At 52.7% G+C, this 21,529-nt stretch overlaps 2 protein-coding genes across 4 annotated transcripts in view; one reads left to right on the forward strand and one right to left on the reverse strand.

Moving 5' to 3' along the window:
- Positions 1-16,542, forward strand: LOC140307781 (BTB/POZ domain-containing protein kctd15-like). 2 transcript variants are annotated; one of them, XM_072386788.1, is made up of 5 exons: positions 1-1,194; positions 8,222-8,397; positions 9,446-9,590; positions 12,338-12,640; positions 15,959-16,542. In XM_072386788.1, exons 1-5 carry the CDS (start codon positions 1,174-1,176, stop codon positions 16,118-16,120), a joined length of 807 nt encoding a protein of 268 aa, XP_072242889.1. In that variant the 5' UTR covers positions 1-1,173; the 3' UTR covers positions 16,121-16,542. The 2 variants fall into 2 exon arrangements, with proteins under 2 accessions (XP_072242889.1, XP_072242890.1); XM_072386789.1 differs by lacking the exon at positions 1-1,194 and adding an exon at positions 4,461-5,078.
- LOC140307778 (transcription initiation factor TFIID subunit 4-like) overlaps positions 16,538-21,529 on the reverse strand; it is a 23,605-nt gene continuing 18,613 nt past the window's right edge. Inside the window, exons 15-16 of one of the 2 annotated variants that reach the window (XR_011915835.1) lie at positions 17,782-18,350; positions 16,538-17,732 (exon numbers count right to left, since the gene is read on the reverse strand). Coding sequence is in view for 1 of the 2 variants with exons in the window: in XM_072386783.1 (XP_072242884.1) it covers positions 18,189-18,350 (162 nt within the window). In the remaining variant the exon portion in view is untranslated. Of the gene's footprint in view, positions 18,351-21,529 lie in introns of both variants that reach the window. The other variant, XM_072386783.1, reaches the window with a different exon arrangement.

The following is a 21,529-nucleotide window of genomic DNA, read 5'->3' on the forward strand; positions in this document are numbered from 1 at the left end:
GGGCGGGGCTTAGCAGAGGAGGCGGAGCCAACTTAAGGAGTGACGTACTTTAGAAATGAAAATCAGAACGGCTCGTTAAATGAGGAACTTTCTTTGGGGAGTTTTACACCTGCTGGTGACCTCAGACGCCCTGATATCTGCTCCCAGGAACAGGAAGAAGGGATTTATACACAATATGAGCCAATAAATCTTTTGTTTAATAGGAAATCTGACTTCTGATACCAGTTTTTTGTTATTGAATCCATCAGCAGCAGCTCCATCTTCACAAAAACAAAACTTCTTTACCTCTAAAAACTAAAAACGAGTCCAGAGTTTATGGAGCAGAGTGTGAGCCGCCGGCTGCGCGTTGGTCACATGCTGAATGATTTGGATGAGGAAGAGGATGAGGAAGAGGAAGAGCGTGAGCAGCACTTCTCATCATCTCTGCACATCTGCGGCTGTCAGAGGAAAGTGGCGCAGAGCAGGAGCCGCAAACTGAAGCTGTGAGGAGGCGCAGGTGGAGCTCGTGTCTGAAAGCTGCTTCAGTGTCCGATAGGAGTCACATCCAACACGCACGGCTCCGCGCACGACTCCGCAGCCCTAAATGGCTCCTGTGGACCAAGCGAGCGGAGTTCGGCTGATCCGTTCCGGTTCTCTGCAGCCGGCAGAGGATCAGGGGGAAGCGGCTCTGGGTGCAGCCTCGCGGCTCTCCTCCATCTACCAGAGCGCAATAATTGAAATGGCTCACTTAGCCGCAGGCTGCTGGGGGGGGGGGCACAATGCATGACGCAAGACGCCATTCTGCCCCAGAGCCAGAGGGATGTTTGACGGGTTGAATGTGCAGACAGCGCAGCCACACCGAACCGGGAGGATTCGCTTCTGTCTCCGCTCAGAAAGCAGCGCTCCGACAGGCCGACAGGATCCGCTCCTCCGGCCGCGGCTGAACGCGCGGGTCCGGGTGGAGGAGAAGCTCTCACCGCCCTCCCAACTGCACCCTAATCCTGGCCCCTGGGGGTCTGAAGGGCCCCGGGCCTCTCTCCTCTTTCAGCCCTCCTCTTTATACTGGGGGAGAGACGCGGACTGGCTTATTTGGCTCCCCCCGCTTCGCGCGCACACACCGCAGCACGGAGACGCAGACTGACGGTCCGTGAGGTGAGGAGCAGCCCGGTTCCGGAGCCACAGACACCGCTTTCCATGTCCTCCGTGTCCTCTCAGGTGAGACCAGAACACGTGCTGCAAGTTTACCACAGAAACTCGATTTTTGATCGCCTACTTGTGGGTTTCAGCGAGCTTCGAGGCTCCCAACATGGAGCCAGATTCCGCTTAAAAAACATCAGTTTTTAATCGACACCAGTGAGAATGAACAAATGGAAACGACACAATAAAACTTTATTTGTTCACGTAATAACAGGATGTGGCCTAAAAATCGGCAGGAACAACTGTTCCAAAAAAGGACGTTTTTCAACCAAAAATGAACTTTTTCTGGTGACTCACCCTTTTATGACCTCTTCAACCTACTGATAGATACGCGCCGGTGGATGGTTGAAATACAAGATTATGAAAGCGATTCATTATTTAGAAAATACATATTGTATACCGAATTGACTAAAAGGTCTCAAACATCTGAAATCAGGTGAAGATACACTGAACCTGCCTCGTGTCTTTGATTATAAAGAAAAAGCTTAAATATTCAGATTTTTTAAGGGAGTCCGGAGCGTGGCTTGGCGCGTTCGGACCTGGTTCCTTCACAGAAAGTGGTTCTTCTCCAGATGTTTCCTCCAGTTTCAGAGATAGATGTAAAAATACAAATGTGACCCCCACATGCGTGTGTTTGTGCGCGCGGTCTGGTCCATAGGTCGCGCGTGGACACATAAAATCAGCAAGTTTTTCCGGTTCGGATCGTCAGAGAGAAGACGGGCTCCCGGTGATGCGCAGTAACGCATTCCGTGTTCTGGACACACGCCGGTTCAGAACCTGGCACGTGCACATAGTTATCTCTGTTGGGAAGGGAGTCTACTCCTTCCGCGGGAGCGCGCACTCGCTCAGTACAGTTGGATCTCTCGGTACAGCATCGGCAGCACAGACGGTGTTGTTTCCTGACATTTGAACGCACCAGTGTTTCTGCACGCGCGTGCACAGCGGGAGCGGCAGGGGGGCGGGGCGCAGCAGGTCGCCTTGGCCTCGGGTGGCACGCGGGCCGCGGGGCACAGACGGAGCCGCAGCCTCCTGTTCACCTTTCACGCTTCAAAGATCCGTTGAACTGCAGAGAGAGGGGGGGTAAACCCCCCCAGGACATCCCAGAACCCCCCAGGACATCCCAGAACCCCCCCAGGACATCCCAGAACCCCCCCAGGACATCCCAGAACCCCCCCAGGACATCACAGAACCCCCCAGGACATCACAGAACCCCCCAGGACATCCCAGAACCCCCCAGGACATCCCAGAACCCCCCCAGGACATCCCAGAACCCCCCAGGACATCACAGAACCCCCCCAGGACATCACAGAACCCCCCAGGACATCACAGAACCCCCCAGGACATCAGGCCCTGTGTTTCATCAGAGTCTCTGCCCCCTGAAAAGGCTGCTGAGCTGCTGCTGCCCTCAGTTACCTCCTCTGTGGGAGGTCCCGGTCCATCTGAAACCATCTGAGTCCAGCTGAGTCCACCTGAGTCCACCTGAGACCATCTGAGACCATCTGAGACCATCTGAGTCCAGCTGAGTCCATCTGAGACCATCTGAGTCCACCTGAGTCCATCTGAGTCCACCTGAGTCCATCTGAGTCCACCTGAGTCCAGCTGAGACCATCTGAGACCATCTGAGACCATCTGAGTCCAGCTGAGTCCATCTGAGACCATCTGAGTCCACCTGAGTCCATCTGAGTCCACCTGAGTCCATCTGAGACCATCTGAGTCCATCTGAGACCATCTGAGACCACCTGAGACCAGCTGAGTCCATCTGAGACCATCTGAGTCCATCTGAGACCATCTGAGTCCATCTGAGTCCATCTGAGACCATCTGAGACCAGCTGAGTCCATCTGAGTCCAGCTGAGTCCAGCTGAGTCCACCTGAGTCCATCTGAGACCATCTGAGTCCATCTGAGACCATCTGAGTCCAGCTGAGTCCATCTGAGACCATCTGAGTCCATCTGAGTCCAGCTGAGTCCACCTGAGTCCACCTGAGTCCACCTGAGTCCACCTGAGTCCAGCTGAGTCCATCTGAGACCATCTGAGTCCACCTGAGTCCACCTGAGTCCACCTGAGTCCATCTGAGACCATCTGAGACCACCTGAGACCATCTGAGTCCATCTGAGTCCACCTGAGACCATCTGAGTCCACCTGAGTCCATCTGAGTCCACCTGAGACCATCTGAGACCATCTGAGTCCATCTGAGACCATCTGAGTCCAGCTGAGTCCATCTGAGACCATCTGAGTCCATCTGAGTCCACCTGAGTCCACCTGAGTCCAGCTGAGTCCATCTGAGACCATCTGAGTCCACCTGAGTCCACCTGAGTCCACCTGAGTCCACCTGAGTCCACCTGAGTCCAGCTGAGTCCATCTGAGACCATCTGAGTCCATCTGAGTCCACCTGAGTCCATCTGAGACCACCTGAGACCATCTGAGTCCATCTGAGTCCACCTGAGTCCATCTGAGTCCATCTGAGACCATCTGAGACCATCTGAGACCATCTGAGTCCACCTGAGTCCAGCTGAGTCCAGCTGAGTCCATCTGAGACCATCTGAGTCCATCTGAGTCCACCTGAGTCCACCTGAGTCCACCTGAGTCCATCTGAGACCATCTGAGTCCATCTGAGACCATCTGAGTCCACCTGAGTCCATCTGAGACCATCTGAGTCCATCTGAGACCATCTGAGTCCATCTGAGTCCATCTGCGTCCATCTGCGTCCATCTGAGACCACCTGAGACCATCTGAGTCCATCTGAGTCCATCTGAGTCCATCTGAGACCATCTGAGACCAGCTGAGTCCATCTGAGTCCAGCTGAGTCCAGCTGAGTCCACCTGAGTCCATCTGAGACCATCTGAGTCCATCTGAGACCATCTGAGTCCAGCTGAGTCCATCTGAGACCATCTGAGTCCATCTGAGTCCAGCTGAGTCCACCTGAGTCCACCTGAGTCCACCTGAGTCCACCTGAGTCCAGCTGAGTCCATCTGAGACCATCTGAGTCCACCTGAGTCCACCTGAGTCCACCTGAGTCCATCTGAGACCATCTGAGACCACCTGAGACCATCTGAGTCCATCTGAGTCCACCTGAGACCATCTGAGTCCACCTGAGTCCATCTGAGTCCACCTGAGTCCATCTGAGACCATCTGAGTCCATCTGAGACCATCTGAGTCCAGCTGAGTCCATCTGAGACCATCTGAGTCCATCTGAGTCCAGCTGAGTCCATCTGAGTCCACCTGAGTCCACCTGAGTCCACCTGAGTCCAGCTGAGTCCATCTGAGACCATCTGAGTCCACCTGAGTCCACCTGAGTCCAGCTGAGTCCAGCTGAGTCCATCTGAGACCATCTGAGTCCATCTGAGTCCACCTGAGTCCACCTGAGTCCACCTGAGACCATCTGAGTCCATCTGAGACCATCTGAGTCCACCTGAGTCCATCTGAGTCCATCTGAGACCATCTGAGACCATCTGAGACCATCTGAGTCCACCTGAGTCCAGCTGAGTCCAGCTGAGTCCATCTGAGACCATCTGAGTCCATCTGAGTCCACCTGAGTCCACCTGAGTCCATCTGAGACCATCTGAGTCCACCTGAGTCCACCTGAGACCATCTGAGACCATCTGAGACCAGCTGAGTCCATCTGAGTCCACCTGAGACCATCTGAGTCCACCTGAGTCCATCTGAGACCATCTGAGACCAGCTGAGTCCACCTGAGTCCATCTGAGTCCACCTGAGACCATCTGAGTCCACCTGAGTCCATCTGAGACCATCTGAGACCAGCTGAGACCATCTGAGACCAGCTGAGTCCACCTGAGTCCATCTGAGTCCACCTGAGTCCATCTGAGTCCATCTGAGTCCATCTGAGTCCACCTGAGTTCAGACTCACCTGAGCCATCCCTAACTATGAGATGTGGTCAGATCAGGTCCTGAATGCTGGTTTATGGTTTAGTTTAAACTGAAACTCTTCATTTATCAGGTAGAAGAAATCCTCAAAGTTACAGGTTTTAATTTAACTGCTGGAGATAGATTCTAACTTTCATTTATGTGAATCAAATGAAGTGAATGAGCTCATCTTAGTCACCTGTTCTCACCTGTTGTTACCTGTTCTCACCTGTTCTCACCTGTTGTTACCTGTTCTCACCTGTTGTTACCTGTTCTCACCTTTTGTTACCTGTTCTCACCTTTTGTTACCTGTTCTCACCTGTTGTTACCTGTTCTCACCTTTTGTTACCTGTTCTCACCCGTTGTTACCTGTTCTCACCTTTTGTTACCTGTTCTCACCTTTTGTTACCTGTTCTCACCTTTTGTTACCTGTTCTCACCTGTTGTTACCTGTTCTCACCTTTTGTTACCTCTTCTCACCTTTTGTTACCTGTTCTCACCTTTTGTTACCTGTTCTCACCTGTTGTTACCTGTTCTCACCTTTTGTTACCTGTTCTCACCTTTTGTTACCTGTTCTCACCTGTTGTTACCTGTTCTCACCTGTTGTTACCTGTTCTCACCCGTTGTTACCTGTTCTCACCTTTTGTTACCTGTTCTCACCTTTTGTTACCTGTTCTCACCTTTTGTTACCTGTTCTCACCTGTTGTTACCTGTTCTCACCTTTTGTTACCTCTTCTCACCTTTTGTTACCTGTTCTCACCTTTTGTTACCTGTTCTCACCTGTTGTTACCTGTTCTCACCTTTTGTTACCTGTTCTCACCTGTTGTTACCTGTTCTCACCTTTTGTTACCTGTTCTCACCCGTTGTTACCTGTTCTCACCTTTTGTTACCTGTTCTCACCTGTTGTTACCTGTTCTCACCTTTTGTTACCTGTTCTCACCTGTTGTTACCTGTTCTCACCTGTTGTTACCTGTTCTCACCTTTTGTTACCTGTTCTCACCTGTTGTTACCTGTTCTCACCTTTTGTTACCTCTTCTCACCTTTTGTTACCTGTTCTCACCTTTTGTTACCTGTTCTCACCTGTTGTTACCTGTTCTCACCTTTTGTTACCTGTTCTCACCTGTTGTTACCTGTTCTCACCTTTTGTTACCTGTTCTCACCCGTTGTTACCTGTTCTCACCTTTTGTTACCTGTTCTCACCTGTTGTTACCTGTTCTCACCTTTTGTTACCTGTTCTCACCTGTTGTTACCTGTTCTCACCTGTTGTTACCTGTTCTCACCTTTTGTTACCTGTTCTCACCTGTTGTTACCTATTCTCACCTTTTGTTACCCGTTCTCACATGTTGTTACCTGTTCTCACCTTTTGTTACCTGTTCTCACCTGTTACCTATTCTCACCTTTTGTTACCCGTTCTCACCTGTTGTTACCTGTTCTCACCTTTTGTTACCTGTTCTCACCTGTTACCTATTCTCACCTTTTGTTACCCGTTCTCACCTGTTGTTACCTGTTCTCACCTTTTGTTACCTGTTCTCACCTGTTGTTACCTGTTCTCACCTTTTGTTACCCGTTCTCACCTGTTGTTACCTGTTCTCACCTTTTGTTACCTGTTCTCACCTGTTACCTATTCTCACCTTTTGTTACCCGTTCTCACATGTTGTTACCTGTTCTCACCTTTTGTTACCTGTTCTCACCTGTTACCTATTCTCACCTTTTGTTACCCGTTCTCACCTGTTGTTACCTGTTCTCACCTTTTGTTACCTGTTCTCACCTGTTACCTATTCTCACCTTTTGTTACCCGTTCTCACCTGTTGTTACCTGTTCTCACCTTTTGTTACCTGTTCTCACCTGTTGTTACCTGTTCTCACCTTTTGTTACCTGTTCTCACCTGTTGTTACCTGTTCTCACCTGTTCTTACCTGTTCTCACCTTTTGTTACTTGTTCTCACCTGTTGTTACCTGTTCTCACCTTTTGTTACCTGTTCTCACCTTTTGTTACCTGTTCTCACCTGTTGTTACCTGTTCTCACCTTTTGTTACCTGTTCTCACCCGTTGTTACCTGTTCTCACCTTTTGTTACCTGTTCTCACCTGTTGTTACCTGTTCTCACCTTTTGTTACCCGTTCTCACCTGTTGTTACCTGTTCTCACCTTTTGTTACCTGTTCTCACCTGTTGTTACCTGTTCTCACCTTTTGTTACCTGTTCTCACCTGTTGTTACCTGTTCTCACCTTTTGTTACCCGTTCTCACCTGTTGTTACCTGTTCTCACCTTTTGTTACCTGTTCTCACCTGTTACCTATTCTCACCTTTTGTTACCCGTTCTCACCTGTTGTTACCTGTTCTCACCTTTTGTTACCTGTTCTCACCTGTTACCTATTCTCACCTTTTGTTACCCGTTCTCACCTGTTGTTACCTGTTCTCACCTGTTGTTACCTGTTCTCACCTATTCTCACCTTTTGTTACCTGTTCTCACCTGTTCTTACCTGTTCTCACCTTTTGTTACTTGTTCTCACCTGTTGTTACCTGTTCTCACCTGTTGTTACCTGTTCTCACCTGTTGTTACCTGTTCTCACCTGTTGTTACCTGTTCTCACCTGTTCTTACCTGTTGTTACCTGTACTCACCTATTCTCACCTGTTGTTACCTGTTCTCACCTTTTGTTACCTGTTCTCACCTGTTACCTATTCTCACCTTTTGTTACCCGTTCTCACCTGTTGTTACCTGTTCTCACCTGTTGTTACCTGTTCTCACCTATTCTCACCTTTTGTTACCTGTTCTCACCTGTTCTTACCTGTTCTCACCTTTTGTTACTTGTTCTCACCTGTTGTTACCTGTTCTCACCTGTTGTTACCTGTTCTCACCTGTTGTTACCTGTTCTCACCTGTTGTTACCTGTTCTCACCTGTTCTTACCTGTTGTTACCTGTTCTCACCTATTCTCACCTTTTGTTACCTGTTCTCACCTGTTCTTACCTGTTGTTACCTGTTCTCACCTATTCTCACCTTTTGTTACCTTTTCTCACCAGTTGTTACCTGTTCTCACCTATTCTCACCTTTTGTTACCTGTTCTCACCTGTTGTTACCTGTTCTCACCTGTTCTTACCTGTTCTCACCTTTTGTTACCTGTTATCACCTGTTGTTACCTGTTGTTACCTGTTCTCACCTGTTGTTACCTGTTCTCACCTGTGACAGGAGGGGCGGAGCTTGTCCAGGATGTCTCTGAGCCGCTCACCTGTGTCGCCCATGACCCCTCAGGGCATCCCATCCCCGGCCCAGCTCACCAAGGCCAACGCGCCCGTCCACATCGATGTGGGGGGGCACATGTACACCAGCAGCCTGGCGACGCTCACCAAGTTCCCGGAGTCCAGGTGAGTCACAGCAGGCAGGTGTGTCCCACTTTAGGAGGAAGCTTCATGTGAAAGTAACAAACTGCTGAAGGGAACTAGTTCCTGCTGGTTAAACTCCAGCTGTTTCCATAGAAACGGAAACTCTGACTGTAACAGTGTCGCAGCATTATGACATCATCACAATGAGCCCTGGACCAAATCCAGAGTGAAACCGCTCTGAAACGTTTGTTTTCCACAGCTCAACCGTGTCCGGAGGCCTGAATGAAACGTCTGTGACACGTTTTAGTGAAAAATACCACAGAGAGCAGAACAACAGCTGCATTTCAGCCACATCTGTGCAGCTCTGCTCACAGCAGCTGCTTTTAGGAGATGCAGTGATGTCCATATGTCACATTTAATGACCTCTGAAGCAGGTGATTCATGATGAAAACCTTTGTGAACACAGACTTCTGTCATCACTCGGTGGAAAAACCTCTAATTTGCTATTCTTGATCTAATAAAACACCAAACACTGAACCTTTATGACCTTTATGAGCTCCTGTTGTTTGTTGTTAATGACAAAAAAACCCAAAAGACTTCAGAATTCCCACGTCTGGGGTTCAGTGAATGCAGCATGTAGACTGATGGTTCTCCTCTGAGCTGGTTCTGGGAGGTAACAGAACAAACTGGTTCTGGTGGAGGTATTTTAAAGGGTGGAGGTCAGGATGGAGTCACTCTGAAAGCTGACCTGAGGTCAGAAATCCTCCCGCTGAAGGTCCAGCAGAAACAGAACCAAGCTCTGAGCTGGACCTGTTCTGGAGTGTTTAAAACGTTCAACCAAAAACCCGAAACTTCTCCTCAGATCGATCTGACTCGGATCAATCAGCTGATCATGGTTCTGATGCATTGATTTTCTGCTGGATTCTGGATTTAATCAGATGTTGAAACCTTCTGCTTCCAGTTGTGAGAAAATGAATTCTGCATGAAGTCTGTACAGAAATGATGTTTCTGGCCGTGCACGCTCATCTCTGTGTGTGTGCGTGTGCACGTGTGCGTGTGCACGTGTGTGTGTGCACGTGTGTGTGTGCAGGATCGGGCGCCTGTTCAACGGCACCGAGCCCATCGTCCTGGACAGCCTGAAGCAGCATTACTTCATCGATAGAGACGGAGACATTTTCCGCTACATCCTCAGCTTCCTGCGCACCTGCAAGCTGCTGCTGCCCGAAGACTTCCAGGTAACCTGCACACGGGTCACATGACCACAGGTAACCTGCACACGGGTCACATGACCACAGGTAACCTGCACACGGGTCACATGACCTGCACACGGGTCACATGACCACAGGTAACCTGCACACGGGTCACATGACCACCTGCACACGGGTCACATGACCACCTGCACACGGGTCACATGACCTGCACACGGGTCACATGACCACGGGGGTCACCTGCACACGGGTCACATGACCTGCACATGGGTCACATGACCTGCACATGGGTCACATGACCTGCACACGGGTCACATGACCTGCACACGGGTCACATGACCACCTGCACACGGGTCACATGACCTGCACACGGGTCACATGACCACGGGGGTCACCTGCACACGGGTCACATGACCTGCACACGGGTCACATGACCTGCACACGGGTCACATGACCACGGGGGTCACCTGCACACGGGTCACATGACCTGCACACGGGTCACATGACCTGCACATGGGTCACATGACCTACACACGGGTCACATGACCTGCACACGGGTCACATGACCTGCACACGGGTCACATGACCTACACACGGGTCACATGACCTGCACACGGGTCACATGACCTGCACACGGGTCACATGACCTACACACGGGTCACATGACCTGCACACGGGTCACATGACCTGCACATGGGTCACATGACCACGGGGGTCACCTGCACACGGGTCACATGACCTGCACACGGGTCACATGACCTGCACATGGGTCACATGACCTGCACATGGGTCACATGACCTACACACGGGTCACATGACCTGCACATGGGTCACATGACCTACACACGGGTCACATGACCTGCACACGGGTCACATAACCTGCACACGGGTCACATGACCTGCACATGGGTCACATGACCTGCACATGGGTCACATGACCTGCACATGGGTCACATGACCTGCACACGGGTCACATGACCTGCACATGGGTCACATGACCTGCACAAGGGTCACATAACCTGCACACGGGTCACATGACCTACACACGAGTCACATGACCTGCACATGGGTCACATGACCTGCACACGGGTCACATGACCACGGGGGTCACCTGCACACGGGTCACATGACCTGCACACGGGTCACCTGCACACACGGGTCACATGACCTGCACACGGGTCACATGACCTGCACACGGGTCACATGACCTGCACACGGGTCACATGACCTACACACGGGTCACATGACCTGCACACGGGTCACATGACCTGCACACGGGTCACATGACCTGCACACGGGTCACATGACCACGGGGGTCACCTGCACACGGGTCACATGACCTGCACATGGGTCACATGACCTGCACATGGGTCACATGACCTACACACGGGTCACATGACCTGCACATGGGTCACATGACCTACACACGGGTCACATGACCTGCACACGGGTCACATAACCTGCACACGGGTCACATGACCTGCACACGGGTCACATGACCTACACACGGGTCACATGACCTGCACACGGGTCACATGACCACGGGGGTCACCTGCACACGGGTCACATGACCTGCACACGGGTCACATGACCTGCACACGGGTCACATGACCTACACACGGGTCACATCACCTGCACACGGGTCACATGACCTACACACGGGTCACATGACCTGCACACGGGTCACATGACCACGGGGGTCACCTGCACACGGGTCACATGACCTACACACGGGTCACATGACCTGCACACGGGTAACATGACCTGCACACGGGTCACATGACCTGCACACGGGTCACATGACCTGCACACGGGTCACATGACCTACACACGGGTCACATGACCTACCCACACGGCTGATCGGAGGGTTTTAAAGGCCCCTCCCACACGGCTGATCGGAGGGCTTTAAAGGTCCCGCCCACAGGGCTAATTGGAGGGCTTTAAAGGCCCCGCCCACAGGGCTAATTGGAGGGCTTTAAAGGTCCCGCCCACAGGGCTAATTGGAGGGCTTTAAAGGCCCCGCCCATATGTCTGATCGGAGGGTTTTAAAGGCCCCGCCCACACGTCTGATCGGAGGGTTTTAAAGGCCCCGCCCACACGGCTGATCGGAGGGTTTTAAAGGCCCTGCCCACACGGCTGATCGGAGGGCTTTAAAGGCCCCTCCCACAGGGCTAATTGGAGGGCTTTAAAGGCCCCGCCCATATGTCTGATCGGAGGGTTTTAAAGGCCCCGCCCACACGGCTGATCGGAGGGCTTTAAAGGCCCCGCCCACAGGGCTAATTGGAGGGCTTTAAAGGCCCCGCCCATATGTCTGATCGGAGGGTTTTAAAGGCCCCGCCCACACGGCTGATCGGAGGGTTTTAAAGGCCCCGCCCACACGGCTGATCGGAGGGTTTTAAAGGCCCCGCCCATATGTCTGATCGGAGGGTTTTAAAGGCCCCGCCCACACGGCTGATCGGAGGGCTTTAAAGGCCCCGCCCACAGGGCTAATTGGAGGGCTTTAAAGGCCCCGCCCATATGTCTGATCGGAGGGTTTTAAAGGCCCCGCCCACACGGCTGATCGGAGGGTTTTAAAGGCCCTGCCCACACGTCTGATCGGAGGGTTTTAAAGGCCCCTCCCACACGGCTGATCGGAGGGTTTTAAAGGCCCCTCCCACAGGGCTAATTGGAGGGCTTTAAAGGTCCCGCCCACAGGGCTAATTGGAGGGCTTTAAAGGCCCCGCCCACACGGCTGATCCATGGTAGAATGTAACCAATCTCTGCCCCCCCTCCAGGACTTCCCCCAGCTGTGTGAGGAGGCCCGGTACTACCAGCTGACCCCGATGGTCCGGGAGCTGGAGCGCTGGCAGGCGGAGCGCGAGGCCCAGCGGGCGGCGCCCTGCGAGTGCCTGGTGGTGCGGGTCACGCCCGACCTGGGCGAGAGGATCGCGCTGAGCGGGGAGAAGGTTCTCATCGAGGAGGTGTTCCCCGAGACCGGAGACGTGATGTGCAACTCTGTGAACGCCGGCTGGAACCAGGACCCGACCCACGTCATCCGCTTTCCGCTCAACGGCTACTGCCGGCTGAACTCTGTGCAGGTGAGCTCGCTCTTAAAGGGCCGGAACACGCCGCTGGCTGCCTTAAAGACCCCATTTCTGTCTTTAGTGAGTCGGTTTGCTGCGACCTTTGGCTCTGTGGTTCTGAAGGTCCGAACAGCTCACAGGAAGTTGGACTTTTACCTCTAAATATGTCATTTATACGTTCAAACATCTTTCACCCAGTGAGACCATCCCATAATATCTGAGCTGAGGTTTCCCCTCAGATTAGGAGGAAGGGGCTCTTTAACCTGCCATAAAAACTATAAAATACAGATTCTGTTTGTTTCAGTCTGCTCAACAGAAGCAGAACCTTTTTAATCACCAATCACCGGGACTGGATAGTGTAGTGGTATGATTGCCACCTTCCATGTGGGAGACCTGGGTTCAAATCCCCTACATGAACGGTATTACCTCCAGTAGGGGTCCTTAGGCAAGACCCCTTTACCCTACCTGCCTACCTGTAAGTCGCTTTGGATAAAAGCATCTGATAAATGCATAAACATAACAATCAAATGTGTAATTTTACTGAGCAGCTCAACCCATCCATTATGGAGCCAGAACGGTTCCGTCTCCGGTTACGGTTCCGTCTCCGGCTCTTTGGTTCTCTTTGGGTTCCATCTCCAACTCTTTGGTTCCATCTTCAGCTCTTTGGTTCCGTCTCCAACTCTTTGGGTTCCGTCTCCAGCTCTTTGGTTCCGTCTCCAGCTCTTTGGGTTCCGTCTCCAGCTATTTGGTTCCGTCTCCAGCTCTTTGGGTTCCGTCTCCAGCTCTTTGGGTTCCGTCTCCAGCTCTTTGGGTTCCGTCTCCAGCTCTTTGGGTTCCGTCTCCAGCTCTTTGGGTTCCGTCTCCAACTCTTTGGGTTCCGTCTCCAGCTCTTTGGTTCCGTCTCCAGCTCTTTGGGTTCCGTCTCCAGCTCTTTGGGTTCCGTCTCCAGCTCTTTGGGTTCCGTCTCCAGCTCTTTGGGTTCCGTCTCCAGCTCTTTGGGTTCCGTCTCCAGCTCTTTGGGTTCCGTCTCCAGCTCTTTGGGTTCCGTCTCCAGCTCTTTGGTTCCCGTCTCCAGCTCTTTGGTTCCCGTCTCCAGCTCTTTGGTTCCATCTTCAGCTCTATGGTTCTCTTTGGGTTCCGTCTCCAGCTCTTTGGGTTCCGTCTCCAGCTCTTTGGTTCCGTCTCCAGCTCTTTGGGTTCCGTCTCCAGCTCTTTGGGTTCCGTCTCCAGCTCTTTGGGTTCCGTCTCCAGCTCTATGGTTCCATCTTCAGCTCTATGGTTCTCTTTGGGTTCCGTCTCCAGCTCTTTGGGTTCCGTCTCCAGCTCTTTGGTTCCGTCTCCAACTCTTTGGTTCCCGTCTCCAGCTCTTTGGGTTCCGTCTCCAGCTCTTTGGTTCCGTCTCCAACTCTTTGGTTCCCGTCTCCAGCTCTTTGGGTTCCGTCTCCAGCTCTTTGGTTCCCGTCTCCAGCTCTTTGGTTCCCGTCTCCAGCTCTTTGGTTCCATCTTCAGCTCTATGGTTCCGTCTTCAGCTCTTTGGGTTCCGTCTCCACCTCTTTGGTTCCGTCTCCACCTCTTTGGTTCCGTCTCCACCTCTTTGGTTCCGTCTCCAGCTCTTTGGTTCCGTCTCCAGCTCTTTGGGTTCCGTCTCCAGCTCTTTGGGTTCCGTCTCCAGCTCTTTGGTTCCGTCTCCAGCTCTTTGGGTTCCGTCTCCACCTCTTTGGTTCCGTCTCCAGCTCTTTGGTTCCGTCTCCACCTCTTTGGTTCCGTCTCCACCTCTTTGGTTCCGTCTCCACCTCTTTGGTTCCGTCTCCAGCTCTTTGGTTCCGTCTCCAGCTCTTTGGGTTCCGTCTCCAGCTCTTTGGTTCCGTCTCCAGCTCTTTGGTTCCGTCTCCAGCTCTTTGGGTTCCATCTCCAGCTCTTTGGGTTCCGTCTCCAGCTCTTTGGGTTCCGTCTCCAGCTCTTTGGGTTCCGTCTCCAGCTCTTTGGGTTCCGTCTCCAGCTCTTTGGGTTCCGTCTCCAGCTCTTTGGGTTCCGTCTCCAGCTCTTTGGGTTCCGTCTCCAGCTCTTTGGGTTCCGTCTCCAGCTCTTTGGGTTCCGTCTCCAGCTCTTTGGGTTCCGTCTCCAGCTCTTTGGTTCCCGTCTCCAGCTCTTTGGTTCCCGTCTCCAGCTCTTTGGTTCCATCTTCAGCTCTATGGTTCTCTTTGGGTTCCGTCTCCAGCTCTTTGGGTTCCGTCTCCAGCTCTTTGGTTCCGTCTCCAGCTCTTTGGGTTCCGTCTCCAGCTCTTTGGGTTCCGTCTCCAGCTCTTTGGGTTCCGTCTCCAGCTCTATGGTTCCATCTTCAGCTCTATGGTTCTCTTTGGGTTCCGTCTCCAGCTCTTTGGGTTCCGTCTCCAGCTCTTTGGTTCCGTCTCCAACTCTTTGGTTCCCGTCTCCAGCTCTTTGGGTTCCGTCTCCAGCTCTTTGGTTCCGTCTCCAACTCTTTGGTTCCCGTCTCCAGCTCTTTGGGTTCCGTCTCCAGCTCTTTGGTTCCCGTCTCCATCTCTTTGGTTCCCGTCTCCAGCTCTTTGGTTCCATCTTCAGCTCTATGGTTCCGTCTTCAGCTCTTTGGGTTCCGTCTCCAGCTCTTTGGTTCCGTCTCCACCTCTTTGGTTCCGTCTCCACCTCTTTGGTTCCGTCTCCACCTCTTTGGTTCCGTCTCCAGCTCTTTGGTTCCGTCTCCAGCTCTTTGGGTTCCGTCTCCAGCTCTTTGGGTTCCGTCTCCAGCTCTTTGGTTCCGTCTCCAGCTCTTTGGGTTCCGTCTCCACCTCTTTGGTTCCGTCTCCAGCTCTTTGGTTCCGTCTCCACCTCTTTGGTTCCGTCTCCACCTCTTTGGTTCCGTCTCCACCTCTTTGGTTCCGTCTCCAGCTCTTTGGTTCCGTCTCCAGCTCTTTGGGTTCCGTCTCCAGCTCTTTGGTTCCGTCTCCAGCTCTTTGGTTCCGTCTCCAGCTCTTTGGGTTCCATCTCTAGCTCTTTGGGTTCCATCTCTAGCTCTTTGGGTTCCATCTCAGCTCTTTGGTTCTGTAGTTCTGTCCTTGTTTCGCTACTCGTCCAAACTTTGTCAGGGACCTTCTGTGATTGGCTCACGCAGGCTCTTTGGGTTCCGTCTCCAGCTCTTTGGGTTCCTCAGGTGTCTGTTTAAGTGTCGGAGGTGAGAATCCAGATTAAAATTCGCAGACTTCTGCTCCGGGTTTGGTTTGCTCCACGCGTTCAGACCGATTTCTCCCATTCTGGATGTTTTGGGTTCTATCAGAACCGGTTGTTTAAGCTCACCTGGTTCTCCATGTGTCCCCGCAGGTCCTGGAGCGTCTCTTCCAGAAGGGTTTCAGCGTGAGGGCGTCCTGCGGCGGCGGCGTCGACTCGTCGCAGTTCAGCGAGTACGTCCTGTGTCGCGACCTGCGGCGCAGCCGCTCCGCCACCAGCACCCCGATCCGGATCAAACAGGAGCCTCTGGACTGACACCAGAACCAGAACCAGAACCAGAACCAGCAGAGACTGACTGCTGTTTTTTTCTACGTGGACATAATTTATCTCTTTTATAAACTGCACATTCTGGCGTTGTGTCCTTGAGTTGTTTGTACAGACGTGTTGATTAAAAACCTGTAAATTCTGCCGTGAGGGCGCTGGAGGCTGCACGCCAAGCCAGGTGGCGTGCAGCCTCCACGCCAAGCCAGGTGGCGTGCAGCCTCCACGCCAAGCCACGTGGCGTGCAGCCTCCACGCCAAGCCACGTGGCGTGCAGCCTCCACGCCCTCCGTCCTGCCCTGACATGCACAGTAACTGTGTGAGGTGTGAGAGGAGCAGACCCCTACCGGGCCGTGGCGTGCCGTTTGAAGGCGGCGCCATGACAACACATCAGAACTCCACATGAAGCTGCTTCTTCATCATTTTCTTTATTTCTTTTTGAAAAGGTACAAACGACTGTAAAATTGCATCGCCTGAAAAGCGTCAGGTTGAATACAGAACGTAGGAAATATAAATAGTCGCATAAATCGAGTCCTTCCAGCAGATGGACTGGAGCCGGATTCTGAGCTCAGTTCTGCAGCTCGGCGGCGGTTAGCGGGTTCAGCTAAATGTTATACAAACAAAAAAAATGACAGTTAAAGCGTTAAAAACCCTCAAATCTGCGAGGCCCGACTGCATTTCATCTGCCGACAGTCGCCGACCAATCGGAGCGGAGCTTGGGTCCAGCCGGCCGTGATGAAGGCGAGGAGGCTGCAGGAATGTGGCGCCTGAGTGAGTTCCTGTGCGTCGGAGAGCCAGCTCCCTGCCACCGAAAAACTGCAACGTGTTCCTTAAAGGGACAGTACCACACGACTTCTGCTGAGAGTCACATGATCAGACATCACAAGCTCATCTGGGGGGGGGGGGGGGTTATGTGTTTTTATGACTTGAAATTGTTCAATAAACAAACCAATAAGGCTGAATCTCTCCTCTCAATAATCATTAATCGGTGTTTTTATCAGCTGATCGGCCGCAGACTCTCAGCCGTAAATGTTGAACTGTTCCTTTAAGCTTTCCGCCTCCCGAGCATCACATGATTATCACACACACAATAAAACACGCACACATTAAAATGACGTAACGGCGCTCAAACGAGTGCGGCCGGCGTCCGCGGCGCCCGCCGACAGCAGAGGTCCACCAGGAAGGCACCGGTTCAGGAGTCTGGAGGCGGGGCGAGGACGCTGGCAGCCAATCAGAACTCACAGCTGCTGCCGTTAAAGGAGCACTCCGCCTGAGCCTCCCGGCGCCGCTCTGCGGTAAAAAGCGTGACGCAAAGATCAACCGTCACAGCCTCAGAATCAGTAAAAGTGAACCTGCCGCCGGCTCTGAGGGTGCGAGGAGCATGACGATGCGTTCGCTCCCCGTCGGCTTTCTGACCGCTAAAAACGAGGCTAAAACGAGGCGTTTTCCTGCCAGGTCCGATTCAGACTGGGGGAGTGCTCCTTTAACTCTGGACCGACCGACATGAGACATGAGAGAGACCAAAGGTGCTGCTGGGGGAGCAGAACCGGGAGGAGCAGAACCGGGAGGACCGGAACCGGGAGGAGCAGAACCGGGAGGAGCAGAACCTGGAGGACCAGAACGCATCGGGAGGACCAGAACCTGGAGGACCAGAACGCATCGGGAGGACCAGAACCTGGAGGACCAGAACGCATCGGGAGGACCAGAACCTGGAGGACCAGAACCTGGAGGACCAGAACGCATCGGGAGGACCAGAACCTGGAGGACCAGAACGCATCGGGAGGACCAGAACGCATCGGGAGGACCAGAACCTGGAGGACCAGAACCTGGAGGACCAGAACGCATCGGGAGGACCAGAACCTGGAGGACCAGAACCTGGAGGACCAGAACGCATCGGGAGGACCAGAACCTGGAGGACCAGAACACATCGGGAGGACCAGAACCTGGAGGACCAGAACGCATCGGGAGGACCAGAACCTGGAGGACCAGAACGCATCGGGAGGACCAGAACCTGGAGGACCAGAACGCATCGGATCGGGAGGACCAGAACCGGGAGGACCTCCTCACTTCAGCAGGGCCTTGTAGAGCGTCAGGGACCGGGCTGTGCTGCGCTCCTGCTCCAGACAGAAGATGAAGTCCCTGAGGTTAACTCGAGTGATCCGCTGGCGGAGCTGCTGGCGGGAGGAGGAGCCCGGCGCCGACCCGGCACCTGAGCCCGAAGCCACCTGTGGGGGGGCACAGAGGAGTGTGTTAGAGGTCATCACTTCAAACAAAGACTGAACCTAAACAATAACCTGCTGTTATCCAGACGTTTGATTATCCCATTTGGGAATATTTTGGATGGGATCCAGACCCGGTGCCAGCGGGACGCTGCTGGACAGCACCGGCCCGACAGAACCGGTTACCCACATGTTTCCTGACGTCTGCCCACAGGAACCATGTGGGTCCAGACCCGTTTCCCTCCCCCAACATGACGTAAACAGGAAGTCAGCCACTGGGGAAGCAGCGCTTTAGTTTCCCACAGGACCTGAAGGAGGTTTGAGCTTCTGCCCCCCCCCCCGATCAGGATCAACTGACTCTAAATCAGATTAACAGACAAAGACGGCAGCACAGAGGCCTTTCAGGGGGGGTCAGAGCAGCAGGGACTCAGTGATGAGGCTGTTTGTGGGTCACAGAAGCAGCAGCTTGTTAAAATAACGCTGAGCTGCAGCTCAGTGCCCTGAGGAGCAAACTGACCCGGTTACACGGCCTGAAGCCGGCCCGGTCCCAGAGCTGCGGTGCTGTCTGTGGTTCCTGTGCAGCTGAGCCTGCAGGCAGAACTCAGGGCCAAGCAGGAGCACAGGCAGCTGCTTGTTACCCAGCAACTGTCCAAACTTCACGGCTTCAAACCGGCGCCTCCCTCTGATGTGCAGGAATCCAACCAATCAGAGCCAGCTGTTGCCTTTTCTGCTTCTTCTACTGGATCACAGCCACTAACAGCAGCCTGTAGCGCCCCCTCTGGTGCTGCCACCAACTTTATTCACTTCAAATGAAAAGATTTCAACAGAAACTCGACAGCTGAGATCGTTTCAGTCGTATAACCTGCAAAATAGTTCCTAAAAACATCCTAAAACAGAAGCTTTTGTCTATAAAGAGCTGAGAGACGAGTGATTCTGTTCCCTGTTGGTCTAAAATGTTGCTGCTGCGTTTATTACTGAACAAACACCAGTAAAAGAGTTTAAAATGTCCCAGTAAGAGCTGCTGGAGCACATGTCTACACTCTTCTTCTGTGGTTCCGTCCACTCTGACCTCAGTCTACACTCTTCTTCTCTGGTTCCGTCCACTCTGACCTCAGTCTACACTCTTCTTCTCTGGTTCCGTCCGCTCTGACCTCAGTCTACACTCTTCTTCTGTGGTTCCGTCCACTCTGACCTCAGTCTACACTCTTCTTCTCTGGTTCCGTCCACTCTGACCTCAGTCTACACTCTTCTTCTCTGGTTCCGTCCGCTCTGACCTCAGTCTACACTCTTCTTCTGTGGTTCCGTCCGCTCTGACCTCAGTCTACACTCTTCTTCTGTGGTTCCGTCCGCTCTGACCTCAGTCTACACTCTTCTTCTCTGGTTCCGTCCACTCTGACCTCAGTCTACACTCTTCTTCTCTGGTTCCGTCCGCTCTGACCTCAGTCTACACTCTTCTTCTGTGGTTCCGTCCACTCTGACCTCAGTCTACACTCTTCTTCTGTGGTTCCGTCCAATCTGACCTCAGTCTACACTCTTCTTCTCTGGTTCCGTCCACTCTGACCTCAGTCTACACTCTTCTTCTCTGGTTCCGTCCGCTCTGACCTCAGTCTACACTCTTCTTCTGTGGTTCCGTCCACTCTGACCTCAGTCTACACTCTTCTTCTCTGGTTCCGTCCACTCTGACCTCAGTCTACACTCTTCTTCTCTGGTTCCGTCCACTCTGACCTCAGTCTACACTCTTCTTCTCTGGTTCCGTCCACTCTGACCTCAGTCTACACTCTTCTTCTCTGGTTCCGTCCACTCTGACCTCAGTCTACACTCTTCTTCTCTGGTTCCGTCCACTCTGACCTCAGTCTACACTCTTCTTCTCTGGTTCCGTCCGCTCTGACCTCAGTCTACACTCTTCTTCTGTGGTTCCGTCCACTCTGACCTCAGTCTACACTCTTCTTCTCTGGTTCCGTCCACTCTGACCTCAGTCTACACTCTTCTTCTGTGGTTCCGTCCACTCTGACCTCAGTCTACACTCTTCTTCTCTGGTTCCGTCCACTCTGACCTCAGTCTACACTCTTCTTCTCTGGTTCCGTCCACTCTGACCTCAGTCTACACTCTTCTTCTCTGGTTCCGTCCGCTCTGACCTCGTCTACACTTTTCTTCTGTGGTTCCGTCCACTCTGACCTCAGTCTACACTCTTCTTCTCTGGTTCCGTCCACTCTGACCTCAGTCTACACTCTTCTTCTCTGGTTCCGTCCACTCTGACCTCAGTCTACACTCTTCCTCTCTGGTTCAGTCCACTCTGACCTCAGTCTACACTCTTCTTCTGTGGTTCCGTCCACTCTGACCTCAGTCTACACTCTTCTTCTGTGGTTCCGTCCACTCTGACCTCAGTCTACACTCTTCCTCTCTGGTTCAGTCCACTCTGACCTCAGTCTACACTCTTCTTCTGTGGTTCCGTCCACTCTGACCTCAGTCTACACTCTTCTTCTCTGGTTCCGTCCACTCTGACCTCAGTCTACACTCTTCTTCTCTGGTTCCGTCCACTCTGACCTCAGTCTACACTCTTCTTCTCTGGTTCCGTCCACTCTGACCTCAGTCTACACTCTTCTTCTCTGGTTCCGTCCACTCTGACCTCAGTCTACACTCTTCTTCTGTGGTTCCGTCCACTCTGACCTCAGTCTACACTCTTCTTCTCTGGTTCCGTCCGCTCTGACCTCAGTCTACACTCTTCTTCTCTGGTTCCGTCCACTCTGACCTCAGTCTACACTCTTCTTCTCTGGTTCCGTCCACTCTGACCTCAGTCTACACTCTTCTTCTTTGGTTCCGTCCACTCTGACCTCAGTCTACACTCTTCTTCTCTGGTTCAGTCCACTCTGACCTCAGTCTACACTCTTCTTCTCTGGTTCCGTCCACTCTGACCTCAGTCTACACTCTTCTTCTCTGGTTCCGTCCACTCTGACCCCAGTCTACACTCTTCTTCTCTGGTTCCGTCCACTCTGACCTCAGTCTACACTCTTCTTCTCTGGTTCCGTCCACTCTGACCTCAGTCTACACTCTTCTTCTCTGGTTCCGTCCACTCTGACCTCAGTCTACACTCTTCTTCTGTGGTTCCGTCCGCTCTGACCTCAGTCTACACTCTTCTTCTCTGGTTCCGTCCACTCTGACCTCAGTCTACACTCTTCTTCTCTGGT

This window comes from Leuresthes tenuis, unplaced genomic scaffold (assembly GCF_036924035.1).
Source record: "Leuresthes tenuis unplaced genomic scaffold, fLeuTen1.0.hap1 SCAF_5, whole genome shotgun sequence".
Taxonomy (NCBI): Eukaryota; Metazoa; Chordata; class Actinopteri; order Atheriniformes; family Atherinopsidae; genus Leuresthes; species Leuresthes tenuis.